General features: G+C 39.5%; 1 protein-coding gene across 2 annotated transcripts; it reads left to right on the top strand.

Moving 5' to 3' along the window:
• Positions 1 to 967: 967 nt before the first annotated feature.
• On the top strand, positions 968 to 12,590 carry RWDD2B (RWD domain containing 2B). Of its 2 annotated transcripts, none has more exons than XM_057306542.1 (5): positions 968 to 1,283; positions 10,354 to 10,580; positions 10,712 to 10,779; positions 10,905 to 11,267; positions 11,879 to 12,590. In XM_057306542.1, the coding sequence occupies exons 1-5, from the start codon at positions 1,274 to 1,276 to the stop codon at positions 12,111 to 12,113; spliced, it is 903 nt and encodes a 300-aa protein (XP_057162525.1). In that variant the 5' UTR covers positions 968 to 1,273; the 3' UTR covers positions 12,114 to 12,590. The 2 variants fall into 2 exon arrangements, with proteins under 2 accessions (XP_057162525.1, XP_057162526.1); XM_057306543.1 differs by lacking the exon at positions 968 to 1,283 and adding an exon at positions 5,139 to 5,313.
• The last annotated feature ends 833 nt before the right edge of the window (positions 12,591 to 13,423 follow it).

Raw genomic sequence — 13,423 nt, 5'->3', positions numbered from 1 at the left:
GGGGATGTCTTCAGCATTGCAGAAAGTTGAGCAGCATCCTTGGACCCTATCCATTAGATGCCAGAAGCACCCCTCCAGTTGTGCCAACTCAATGTTTTCAGACATTACCGAATGTCCCCTGAGGAGCAAAATCGCCCCCTTCTTTTTTTCCTCACTTTAGAGTCACTCCACTACTTCACAGCAAAATTCTCTCAACTTTACTGCATGCTTGAAATTTCTCATAAAAACTGGAGAAAAGGGGTCCTGGGTGGCTCGGATAAGTGTCTGCCTTTGGCTAGGGTCATGATCCCAGGGTCCTGGGCTCCAGCCCCATATTGGGCTTCCTGCTCCGAGGGAAGCCTGCTTCTCCCTCTGCCTGCCGCTCCCCCCGCTTGTGCTCTCTGTCTCTCAAATAAATAAATAAAATCTTAATTTAAAAAAAGTTGGAGAAAAATTGATTAATGACATTGAAAAATGCCCACAAAGCACCAAGTCAAAGATGCAGCTATGAAAACATAGGTATTAATCTTATTTTCATAAAAAAGTTGTGCAAGTTTGATACCTTATGCCAATGAATATGTCCACAAAAAAATCTTGAGATTTCTAAAATGAATATGTAACATAAAGAAAAAAGTGCATTACCTGTATTTAGATTGTGAGGAAAAAAATTACTCTCATGGTGGAGTCGCCTTTAAACTGTCCTTTTATTATCAGAGATAAATTTCTATACAATAACACGATATTTCCTAAAGTCTCCACGACCACCATCCAGGCTCACCTCTCTCTAAGGCCTTACTATTTAGGGGCCAGAAGCATCCCTATTGCGTGGCAAGGTATCAGCAGAACAGAGAACGCCACTCCTACTACTGAATACCACGCTACATAAAACGGAACGATTCCTACGCATGTTTGAATTTAAGGAGCGTTACTTTAATGGACCATTCCTTAATCCAGGAAACAGTGCCGTCTAATACTTCTCCGTGACTGTAGCTGGGAAATGCCAATAGAGTGGAATTTGAACTCTGCGACTGAGAAGTGCATTGCCAAGAATTCCAGCCGCCGAGCACCTGCGAAGACCAACCAATCACGACCAATGCGCTTCCGGAGCGTGTAGCCCCCGCGCGGACGCATGCGCCAAACCGGTAGGGCGTTGCCTCACTTCCCCTAGGCCGCGTCGCTGGAGTGGTTTGTAGGCTTCGGATTGCCTAGTGCTGGAACTCTGACGCTCCCTGTAGATGAGACCTGAGCTGTCCGTGCAGCCAGAAAATCCAGGGTTTCAGCACCGAGGGGGTTCATGGCTCCAGGTGAGTCTTCAGTCTACTGCTGCCCACCGGAACCGGGGATTTCCCCTGTGGCAGAGGCCCGTTTATCCCTCCGGGAACTTGGCGGCGTCGTGGCCCCGCCTTCCCGCGCGCTACACACTGCTCATTGGTTAGAGCCGGCTTCAGCCCTTCTTGACCCCGCCCTCAGACAGACCCTCCCTTCCCACCCTCACCACCACCCCCACCCCCACCCCCAGGCTCAGTCAGTTGTTAGGGGCGACGGCGCCTGCGCACAAGGTTTCGGTCGTGGTCCCCTGCAACTTGCCGGGTATCAGGTCTTGTGCTGCTTGGACCCGCTCTGCTCTGTAAAATAAAAATCTGCGAGGAAAAAGAATGATTCCACTTAGGAAATACAATTTTCATTCTACGTTCGTACAGCGTTCACTGAAATCTTGAGTCCGAAAATTCTCTTCAAGTGTTTTTTTGGCATTGAATTCTTATCTATGAAAATATTTGGACAATAAATGATATGACTGTAACATCACTCCCATAGTTGTTCTCACACGGGTCGCTTGGCCCCAAACTTCTTTGCTGGCTCTATTTCATCTTCCAGACCTCGGAACTCAGTGGGACTTGCTCCCAACTTCATTTACTCGGTGACAACAAACATGCCGGGTACCTCATAAGCTGCATAACTGTATATCCAGCTGTCTTCTGAACATCTCTACTGAGTAGGTGTCTTAATAGGTACTTCATTACGTAGTATTTCTAAAACCCAGCTTCAGGTGTCCACCATCTTCCCTACCTAAATGCCACATCCATCCTTCCAGTTTCTTAATGCCTTGGATTCATTCTTCCATATCACATATATAAATCCTGTTGGTTTTACTTTTTCTGTATGTCCAGAACTCGAATGTTGCTCCCCACCTGGACTACCACATCCTAATCCAAGCCACTGTCATCTCTCCCCAAGTCATTGTAGTGCCTCCCTCGTCCCCCACCTTTCATCCTCATTCCCCTGCACATTTCACAGCATCAGATCTGGGCCTCTCCATAAGTAAGTCAAACCCCTGCAGTGGCCTTCCATATCATTTAGAATAAAATCCAAAGTCCTGGCCATGCCCTCTGAGTCCTAACATAAACTGCCCCACATTTCTCCTCTAATGTTGTCTCCTAAAATCTTGTGCCAGGCTTAGTCTGCTCCGGCACCTGGGCTAGCACTTCCCTGCCACAAGGCCTTTGCACCTGCTGTTCTTCTTTCCTGGAAAAGGCATTTTTTGTGTGTGACTTTTGTTCATTGTTATAGTCTTGGTACCAAGGACAATGCTTGACACACGATAGATGCTCAAGACACATTTTTATAATACTTACTCTGTTGCCTGGCACTGTTTAAAGCACCTTCCACACATTATCATTTAATCCTCACAGCAACCCTATCATTCCCATTTTGGAGATGGGGAGACTGAGGCACAGAGAAATTTAGCCACCTGCCTAAGGTCACACAATTGTTAAGTGCACATTGGCAGTTTAAGTAGCAGAGCACATACTTAAAGCACTATGATAAAAATACGATAAATTCACTTCCTCTAATAACCATCTAATCATCTAATAACCTCTAATAACTATCTAACCTCAACTTTAAAAAAGACTAGAAAATATATTCATGGAATTCCAATGAGTTCAGGGATTTTGAATACTTACATGAATATTTTTTTTAATAACAGAGCAAATGCATAAGTGAGGATGTCAAATGGAAATAGGATATAAAATAATATGAAGTGACTGGTTAGTAAAGAAAACATTGTGTTTAAAGAAGGGAGAAGTGTTTGCAGTTCTAACAGTTTTTGAAAAGAACTCAAAGATGATGGGTAGCATTGATAATATTTAAACTACTTATCTTAGGGTGGCTAGATGACAAAGCAGGGATTCCTGATCTGTTCTGTGTAGAAGAGAGCTAATATTAAGTCTAGGGGGGAAAAAATCTGGGGTTAAATAGGTTTGAGATACTTAGCATACTAAAACTTCCTAGAAATTCACAATCCATATGGGAATCTAACAACAAAGACTTTGAGAAGCCACACACAAAAAGTGTGCCCACATAATTTATTGTCCAAATGGTGTTATTTTGTCTAAGATAAATACTAGTCGGGACAATGGGATGGCTCACGGTCACCCTAAAGAAACCTGTTAAACCTTGTGTCGTTCAGCATTTCAAGAACTTATTTAAGGACAAAATACTTTGTGTAGTTTTTTTTTCCCAGCATAGCACTGACACCTTGATAAACAATGTTTCAATGACTTTAGTTGAAAAAGCACTGGGATTAGGAATGACTTGTTGGCATTGATTTATACTCTGATCTGTGGAGACAGCCCAATGTGTACAAGAGTGCTTCATATTTTCCTGATTCCTATCCAGTTAATCGTAATGAACTCAACACCCCACCACATTTAGTCATTCTCATAACCCTTGATGTGTTTTTGACAGGACCCAATACAGTTATTAATCGGTCAGTTGTGACTAATGTACATCTCTATTTAAGTAGAAGAACTTTTTTTATTCTTTAAAACTACCATACAGTGAACTAGCTAAATTGTTGACTAAATACCATATTCTAATATTAAACAATCCAACTATATTGGATGGAATAAAGAAGATGTAATAAAGGGAGGACATGTTCTTAGAGGGCTTGATAATGAATCATCCAAGGCAGCCTTTTTGAATTGGATCCACTCTGAATGTGCTGGCATTTTGTGCTACCAGTTTGTGAAACTAACAGCCAGATCATGAACTGGGATAAATTCACTCCACTAAATAGCTGTCAGGGTCTTCAGCTAGTTTGCCTTCAACTGAGGGAAACCTAACACACCCCCACTCCTCCTCTCAGACTGCAACATTGTTACCCAATCACGAATTATGTGAACATTTTCCTAATAAGTAGTTGGTGCTCTCTTGCATGTCTTGGTAGACCTTTGTTAGACACTGCATACGATATGTACATACAATATGGAGCATGAGATGATGGAGGCAGAGTCCAGGTAAGAGGAGTAAAGGTTCTAGAAGAAAATAGATACACACTCAACTTTGAAATTTTGAAGAAACTGCTTGATGGAGGGACTGTTTACAGAGGTGCCCCTAGGCACCTAGGCCTGGAAGAGTTGCTGGAGTTGAGGAAGAAGGACTGCCCACAAAAGCTATGGTCTTGAGGGTCATGGCCGTAGCCAGAATCCCACCAAAACAGGAAGTGTGGTGAAGAAATACCCTGGCTTCTTTCTCCTCCCATTCTCCCCCTTCCTGCCAGAGCATTAGCTGAAACTAACCACAAGAAAGAAGAGGGGGGTGGTATAGGCTGCAGAGGTCAGTTTTCCAGAGTCTAGAGCAGGGAAAAGAAGGACCAAGAATGTATTTAGGGAACAAACAAAAAGTAACTAGCGTAAGAGAAAATGGTCCAAATAATGAGCCCCTGAATTAGACCTTTGTACTCAGGTTGTGAGGAAGGGACAGGTTCAAGTCTATACTATTTTTCTTGTGTTTTCCTGTCTTACAGACCTTTCTTCTCTCCCAGCTATGCTTCCTTCTCCACTTGTCTAAGTCTTAGCCTATCTTTAAGGCTCAACTCAGGGTCACTTTGCTGGCTCTGTCAGAATAGCATGCAACTCTTGATCTCAGGTTCGTGAGTTCGAGCCCCACATTGGGTGTAGAGATTACTTAAATAAATAAAACTTAAAAAAAAAAAAAACTAGAAAAGAGGTTCAACTCAGATCCTGTCTCCTTCCTTAAATCTTTCCTGATAGCCCATTTCATTGATCATGTGCTCCTTTTAATCCCAAAAATAATGCCTATACTAGTCATTTAACACTTAGCCTTTTTTATCTTCATTGTTCTTTATCTTACCAGATAATACATCCTGATCCTCAAACTAAATAGAAAGCTCCAGGAAGGAATGAAGGATGAAACTCTACATACAGTAGTTACTCAATAAACAGTTACCCAAAGATGAGAAGGAATTCCATGAAGACGCCATTAGCCAAGATAATGGTGTTTGATTTCACAGAGTAAATTCTCTTTGAGAAGGTAAGCCTGTTTCCTTTAGAGCAAAGGGACTGAGCTCTGTTTTTCTTTTCAGATCTGTAACTCTTGTTTTTTTCTGAATTCAGAAGGACTACATACTAATCCTGAAACTTCAAACATATAGAAGCATACAAATTTGTCCTTCTCTTCTTCCTTCTACCCACATTTAACAAACTAATTTGGTGAATTCTCTTTCTGACTTTTTTCATGTATGTAATAATATAACAATGAATAATATGATCATACCTATTTATATTCTACAGTCTACTTTTTTAAGTAACTGTTGTATCATGAATATCAGTGTTAATATATATTTTTAATGATCTCATAATATTCTGTTCAGATATATATATTTATTTAATCTATTGTTGAACATTTAGGTCATGTCTGATTTTTTATTATAAATAATAAGCAATGAACATCCTTATAAATACCATTTTTACATACTGACTTTTTTTCCCTTAGATCAGCTTCACAGAATTGGAATCTTTAGATCAGCTTTCCTTATACCAACTCTTTCTTCTATAACAATTACCAGATGTTAACCATCTTTGTGTGTGTGTGTGTTTGCACATGCACACTAATTCAGTAAGTTAAAAATATTGTGTAGGGGGACTTCCACTTTTGGAACAACAGAGTAGATGTATTTTTCCTAATTTGTCGTGCTAAGTACAACTAAAGATTCTAGACGCTATGTATAAAACAAACACAAAAGACTCTGAAAAGTGAAGGGGAAGGCAGACCAACTACGGACCTTGGGACCCAAGGAAGGACACAGTGGTAACTTCCCTGGGTATTTTTTTTTTGCCTCAAATATCCGAGACTTGATTAAAGAAGCAGCAATCCAGAAATACCAAGGGTACAAACCAAAAAAGAAAATTGTAAAGCTTCAAAAAACCCTGTTCTCTCTGGCTAAAATACCAAGAAATGTGCAGCTGAGCAAGATGGAAAACAGTTGGATAATAAATGCTTTATCTACACCAGGCAAATACCAAAGAAAACACTGTGGCTCCTCCCCTACCACACCAGCAAAGGGAGCCTAGATTCCACCTTCACTGAGCTGTAATAAGCATTTCAATGCCCACTTCTTGTTAGGATGGTATCAAAAAAATCTGAATAGGTATCTGGGACTTTCCTCTCTGCCTAGTGATAATGAGGACCAGAGTTTAGTGTCAGACCCATGTCAGATCCATATCAGACTACATGGGGAGCCTGTGTTTCCACTCTGATGCTGCAATAACAAGGCATCGCTCCTTTACCTTGCTGGAGAGATACCCAAGAAGTCTAGTGGGGAGTCCAACATTCACCAACACCTAGCATTAACAAAGTGGCCCATCAACATGGTGTTAGTGGAGGCCACGTGGGTAACAATAAGGAGGCACTTCCACCCTCCCCAGCCATAAGCCCCCCTTTTTTCTCCCTTCTGAAGCAGGGTATCAGGAAAAGTGTGCTAAAATGGAAGATTTTAGTAATATTCAGAGTCTCATAATACTTAAAATGTTCAGATTTCAGTAAAAAAAAAATCATTATACCAAAAACAAGGAAAAAAATCTCAAACTAAATAAAAAAGACAATAAAATAGATGCCAATGCCAGGATGACAGAGATGGTAGAATTATCTGACAAAGATTTTATTTTATTTTTTTTAATTTTATTTTTAAGTAATCACTATAGACCCAACATGGTACTTGAACTCACGACAAAGATCAGGAAGTTGCATGCTCTTCCTACTGAGCCAGCCAGGTGCCCCTGACAAAGATTTTAAAACACCTATCTTGGGGGCACCTGGCTGGCTCAGTCAGAGGAGCATGTGATTCTTGATCTCAGGGTCATGGGTTCAATCCCCACGTTGGATGTAGAGATTACTTAAATAAATAAAACTTAAAAAAAGATACCTATCTTGGGTGCCTGGGTGGCTCAGTCAGTTAAGTGTCTGCCTTCGGCTCAGGTCATGATCCCAGGGTCCTGAGATTGAGCCCTGCATTGGGCTCCCTGTTCAGCGGGGAGCCTGCTTCTCCCTCTTGCACTCCCCCTGCTTGTGTTCCCTCTCTCACTGTATGTCTCTCTGTCAAATAAATGAAGTCCTTAAAAAAAAAAAAAAAAAAACTACCTTAAAAATTTTTCAGTAAGCAATTATAAACACACTTCAAGCAAATTAAAAAAAAAAAAAAAAAAAAAAGAGAGTCCCAGTAAAGAAATAGAAGATATAAAGAAGAACCAAATGGAAATGATAGAACTGAAAATTGCAATAACCAAAATTAAAAACACAGTAGATGGACTCAGGAACAGAAGGTGGGGGACAGAGGAAAGGATCAGTTAACTGGAAGATACAACAATAGAAATTATCCAGTCTGAACAGTGGAGAGAAAGAGGCCAAAAATAAATGAACAAACAGAGTTTTAAGAATGGGACTATAACAAAAGATCTAACATGTCATTCTGGAAGGGGGGGGGGTGAGCTGAAAAAGTATTTGAAGAAATGATGGTTGAAATTTTCTCAGATTTGTCAAAAGGCATAAACAGATTCAAGAAATTAAATGAATGTCAAGCACAAAAAACCCAAAGAAATTCACATGAAGACACATCATAGTCAATCCTATGAAAACTAAAGACAAAGAAAGGATCTTGAAAGCAAGCAAGAAATGAACCTTTGCTATAAGTTTCAAATAAGAGAGTATTTATAAGTTTCAAATAAGAGAGTATTTCTCATCAGAAACTATGGGGGCCAAAATGAAGAGGCATGATATTTTTCAAGTGCTGAAAATAAAGAATTGTCAACCTAAAATGTCATATCCAGTAAAAATATCCTCAGGAATGAAGGGGGAAATCAAGACTTTCTAAAACTTTTTTTTTAAATTTTTATTTATGTATTTTTGAGAGAGAGAGCAAGCACAAGCAGGGGCAGAGGGAGAAGCAGGTAAAAGAAAGAAAACAAAGAAATGGAAAACAGAAAACAAACAAAATGAAATAGGTGACTTAAGTCCAAACATATCAATAATTGCATTAAATGTAAGTTGTCTAAATACAATAACTAAAAGCAGAGGTTGCCCCCTACACACACACACACACACACACACACACACACACACACACACACAGAATTATCTGGTCTGAAATATCAATAGTGCCAAGATTGAGAAATCCTAAGCTAGAGTCTAGTTAAGTCTAGACTCTAGACTCAAGACTTTCAACAAATTCATGTTTTCTACTGCACACTACGTTGCTGCTTTCTAGGGTACCTGGTGCTGGTTCCTGAGCCTTCCTGAGTTCTGCAGCTCCCCCACCCACCTGACGAAGCAGTTAATAGAGGGAAGAAAGCTGAAATATAAGTTAGTTATAATTCATTTACCCCTTTTCACCTTCCAAAATTTTGTTGATAACTTTTGTTATTTCCTTTCCTTTTGTCTTTGAGAATTTATCCTTTATTCTCATTTTAATGGGGTCACAGAGAAAGGAAACAGCCTCCATATTTTATCAGAAGTTCCCATGCTTTTTCTTGCAAATTGAATTAATTTATCTAAAAAAAAAAATCCTACTTGATTAGCATCTCGGTAACCTTTATAACCCTGGAATGGAGAAGACTTTCCAAAGCCAGAAGCCATGAAAGCAGAAGTTGATGAATATGCATGCCTACTTAAAAACTCATGAATGGTACACACAGACACAAAACACCATAAAAAGATTATGTATTAAGAATTGGGGGGGGGGGTCGGTGAGAGGGGCTGGGTGCCTGAGTGGCTCAGTCAGTTGGATATCTGCCTTCGGCTCAGGTCATGGTCTCAGGGTCCTGGGATCAAGCCCCAAGTTGGGCTCCCCGCTCAGTGGGGAGTCTGCTTCTCCCTCTCCTTCTGCCCCCCTCCCCCTGCTCATGTGCCCTTTCTCTCTCTTTCAAATAAATAAATAAAATATTTTTTTAAATTAATAAAATTAATAAAAATAAAAGGGGGGAGGGCTATGTAAAACTTAAATTTCAGCATGGCAACTTTTGGAAGGCAGCCTGGCAATATCTACCAAAATCTAAAATGTTGTACCTATTGACCCAATAAGCCACCTCTACAAACTTATCCTTGAGAATACAGTATTAAGTTTGCCAAACTGTATGTATGAAAAAAACTTATATTAAAGAAATGTTCATAATAGCAAAAGTATGGAAACAACCCAAGTGCCCATGAATAGGCAAAGAATGCAATAAATTATGACATATCAACATGATTCAGTATGACAGTCAACCACTAGAAAGAATGAGATAAATCACTATGTACTGACAGTGAATAGACCTTTGACATATTTGGAGGGGAAGAGGTGGGGAAAAAGATATGTTTATGTGATCCGTATGGATACATTTTGATTATATATCTCACTCTTTACATATACTAAAACATTATACCACCATATATTTTCCGTTTATGTAAATGTATAATGCCTAAAATATTTTTTGTTTCTGTAACACCTAAACTCTTCACCTTGGATGGGAGACTAAGGCGGGTAGGGGAAGAGATCATCCGCTGAAACTTTACCTTCATTTTTAACCTTCTCCCACTTAAATTTTATAACCTAGTACTTTTTTTTTTTAATGTTAACAGAGGTTACTTGAGCTATGGGATTGTTAGCATCTTTTCTCTTCTTCACATTCTTCTGCTTTTTAAAAACTAATAAACACTAATATTAAGAGAAAAGTATTAACTATCCACAAAACTAACTCTCTTACTTATTCTGTTCATTCTAGGTTTCCAAAATAGCCAGTCATAACCTCTCTCCTGGCTATATCGTTGATATGGCTTTTGACTACATAATTAGTTTATTTCAGTGAAATTGTTCATTGTGGTAGCTCAAGATTCCAGGTCGACTGTCCAGAAACAGAGGAATGTGATGCCTGGTTATTATTAGAGTTTTATGGCTTTCACTGGATTGGCCCATAGTTTGGATACTTAGTAAATCTGTTTAATTTCACATTTTATGAAGAAACCAAACACACTTTCAATAAGGACCTATATTGGTCTATTGATTGTATTTGTAAATTATCTCTCTTATCCTTATCTCCTTAGAAATTTACAGATATCCAAAAGTGATGGAGATTGAACAGGCAGAGGCCCAGCTCTCTGAGTTAGACCTGCTAGCCAGTATGTTCCCTGGTGAGAACGAGCTCATAGTGAATGACCAGCTGGCTTTAGCAGAACTGAAAGATTGTATTGAAAAGAGGACAATGGAGGGACGATCTTCGAAAGTTTACTTTACTATCAATGTGAACCTGGATGTATCTGAAGAAGCAATGGTAATTCAGTTGGTAATTCAGTTTGCTTTTAGAAGAACTGAACCCTGTCAAGACTTAAAACACCACTTAGGTCATTTTCTTCTTGTTCTTCTTTTTTTTTTTTTTTCTTTCTTTTTTTTTTTTTTAATCAGGTGATGTTCTCTCTGGCCTGTATTCTTCCCTTTAAATACCCTGAAGTCCTGCCTGAAATTACTGTCAGGTATGTTACAGAAATTGGCCAATATCAAAGGTTAAAATCAACCTGAGAATAGAAGCAATGCTTAAGTTTGTTTTCTGTTCCAAGAAAATGGATTTAATTTTTTTATCCCATATGTTTTCCATCAGATCAGTATCACTAAGTAGATCCCAGCAGACTCAGCTGAACACAGATCTGACCACATACCTGCAAAAGAATTGTCTCGGAGATGTCTGTATATTGAATGCCACAGAGTGGGTTAGAGAACATGCTTCTGGCTATATCAGCAGAGACACCACACCTTCCCCTGCTCCAGGAAGTACACTCCAGCCAATTGATCTCATTCTTACAAGACTATGGATCTATAGCCATCACATCTATAGCAAGTGGAAAAGAAAGAATATTCTAGAGTGGGCAAAGGAGCTTTCCCTATCTGGATTTAGCATGCCTGGGAAACCTGGTGTTGTTTGTGTGGAAGGCCCACAAAGCGCCTGTGAAGAATTCTGGTCAAGGTTTGCTTTCACAAATGTTGTATGCTATGTCAATAATTTTAGCAGTAAACAAGATACTAGAGATGTGGAAATTAGTATGTCCCTGGGGTTGTACCTTATGGGGATTCAGTCTCAAGTCAATGGATAAAACAGAACTCACATATGATCAGCATCACCCGCTTCCCTGACGTAATGCACATAGGAGATGTTCTGTAAATAGCTGTTTAATTGCGCCCCTGTCCAAGATGTTATGATCCCCTCCATTTCCATGGATCTGATTCTTCTTAGCGATATGATAAGCTGTGCATACCTTGTGAAACAAAGTGGTTTCTCATCTTCTCATTTCTTTGCTGGCATCCTAAATGAGTTTCTAAGAAATCCCTTTGAGAGTTTGAGATACAGCAATTTCCACATTTCTAAAATGTTGATATGAGGCAGTAGCAATAAATGAGTTTGGGGATAGGATCGTGACCACCATCTTATTTGATTAAAATAAATCCCTATGAGATAAAAAGTAAATCTTTTTATTTCTGGGAAAAGGCATTGATAAGTCTGTTTTATAACTTCTGTTTTCAATGCTCTAGAAGACAAAACACATTTTCAATATGTCTACTTTGAAAATTTCTTTTCAGACTCAGAAAATTAAACTGGAAGAGAATTTTAATTCGCCATCGAGAAGACATCCCTTATGATGGTACAAATGACGAAATAGAAAGACAGAGAAAATTTTCAGGTTTTGAAGAAAAAATGTTCAGTGTTAATGGAGCCAGAGGAAATCACATGGACTTTGGTCAGCTGTATCAGTTTTTAAACGCCAAAGGATGTGCGGATGTTTTCCAGATGTTCTTTGGTGTGGAAGGACAGTGACTGGGCAAAGGAGTATTGAAAGTATTTTTGTCACTGCTGGCCTTTTCAATTTTCCCCCAGTCTTTCTTGAAAGATATGTAAGTTGGGGCGCCTGGGTGGCTCAGTCAGTTAAGCATCTGACTTTGGCTCAGGTCATGATCTTGGGGATCATGGGTGTGCCCATCAGGTTTCCGCTCAGCTGGAAGCCTGCTTCTGTCTCTGCCACTCCCCCCACTTGTGTGTTCTTTTTCAGTCTCTCTCTCTCTCAAATAAATAAAATATTTTAAAAATAAATAAATTTAGGGGGGCCTCAGTGGCTCAGTTGTTAAGCGTCTGCCTTCAGCTCTGGTCATGATCCCAGAATCCTCCTCTGCTGGGAGCCTGCTTCTTCCTCTCCCACTCCCCCTGCTTGTGTTCCCTGTCTCGCTGGCTGTCTCTCTGTCAGATAAATAAAATCTTTAAAAAATAAAAAATAAGGATAAATTTAAAAAATAAAAATGGATTTAAGTATAAGAAATCAAGAGAGAAGAGCAAGTCACATGGTCCTGCCTGCACTATATAATGAAAAAGACACAATAAAAGCTGTAAGAGGGGTGCCTCAGTGGCTCAGTCAGTTAAGCGTCCAACTCTTGATTGTGGCTCAGGTCATGGTCTTGTGGTGGGATCAGGTCTGAGTCGGGCTCCAAGTTTGCAGCGAGTCTGCTTGAGATTCCCTCTCTCCCTCTCCATCTATCCATCCCTTCTCTTTCTCTCTCTATCTCTCTGTCTCGAATAAATTAAAAAAAAAAACAAACATAAGAAACTGTAGTTAAGGGATGCCTGGGTAGCTCAGTCAGTTAAGCATCTGCCTTCAGCTCAGGTCATGATCCCAGGGTCCTGGGATCAAGCCCCACATTGAGCTCCCTGCTCAGCGGGGTCTGCTTCTCCTTCTGCCTCTCCCCCCACCTTGTGTTCTCTCTATCACTCTCTCAAATAAAATCTTAAAAAAAAAAAAAACTGTAAAATGTTAGGAAACATAACTTTCTTAGATTATTACCATTGATTACATATTTGATATATAAACATCCCTATCAGGTAAAATTGACCAGTATGATTGCACATACATTTATTCCACAATGACAATCTGTCAGTGTATTAATTTGATATATATCTTGAACTGGAATCATCTACAAAGAAATAATGATAAATTCTGGAAAGAAACTTAGTCCCAAATCAAAGTATGGTTAAAAATTAACAGGATTATTAGAAAACAAAAGTGTGGGCAGGAAACATTGGCCACGTGCCCACTTTTATTTGTAAAAGTAATTCTTGTACAAACTTTTTTTTTTAAG

The sequence above is a fragment of the Ursus arctos genome, unplaced genomic scaffold (assembly GCF_023065955.2).
Source record: "Ursus arctos isolate Adak ecotype North America unplaced genomic scaffold, UrsArc2.0 scaffold_4, whole genome shotgun sequence".
Taxonomy (NCBI): Eukaryota; Metazoa; Chordata; class Mammalia; order Carnivora; family Ursidae; genus Ursus; species Ursus arctos.
The sequence above is the reverse complement of the archived record's forward strand: the minus strand, read 5'-3'. Positions and strand labels throughout refer to the sequence as shown.

Excerpts from the sequence above, each read along its gene's own strand:
- RWDD2B (XM_057306542.1), top strand. Across the intron at positions 10,780-10,904 it reads CTGCCTGAAATTACTGTCAG|ATCAGTATCACTAAGTAGAT; the intron begins GTATGTTACAGA and ends GTTTTCCATCAG. Across the intron at positions 11,268-11,878 it reads TGTGAAGAATTCTGGTCAAG|ACTCAGAAAATTAAACTGGA; the intron begins GTTTGCTTTCAC and ends ATTTCTTTTCAG.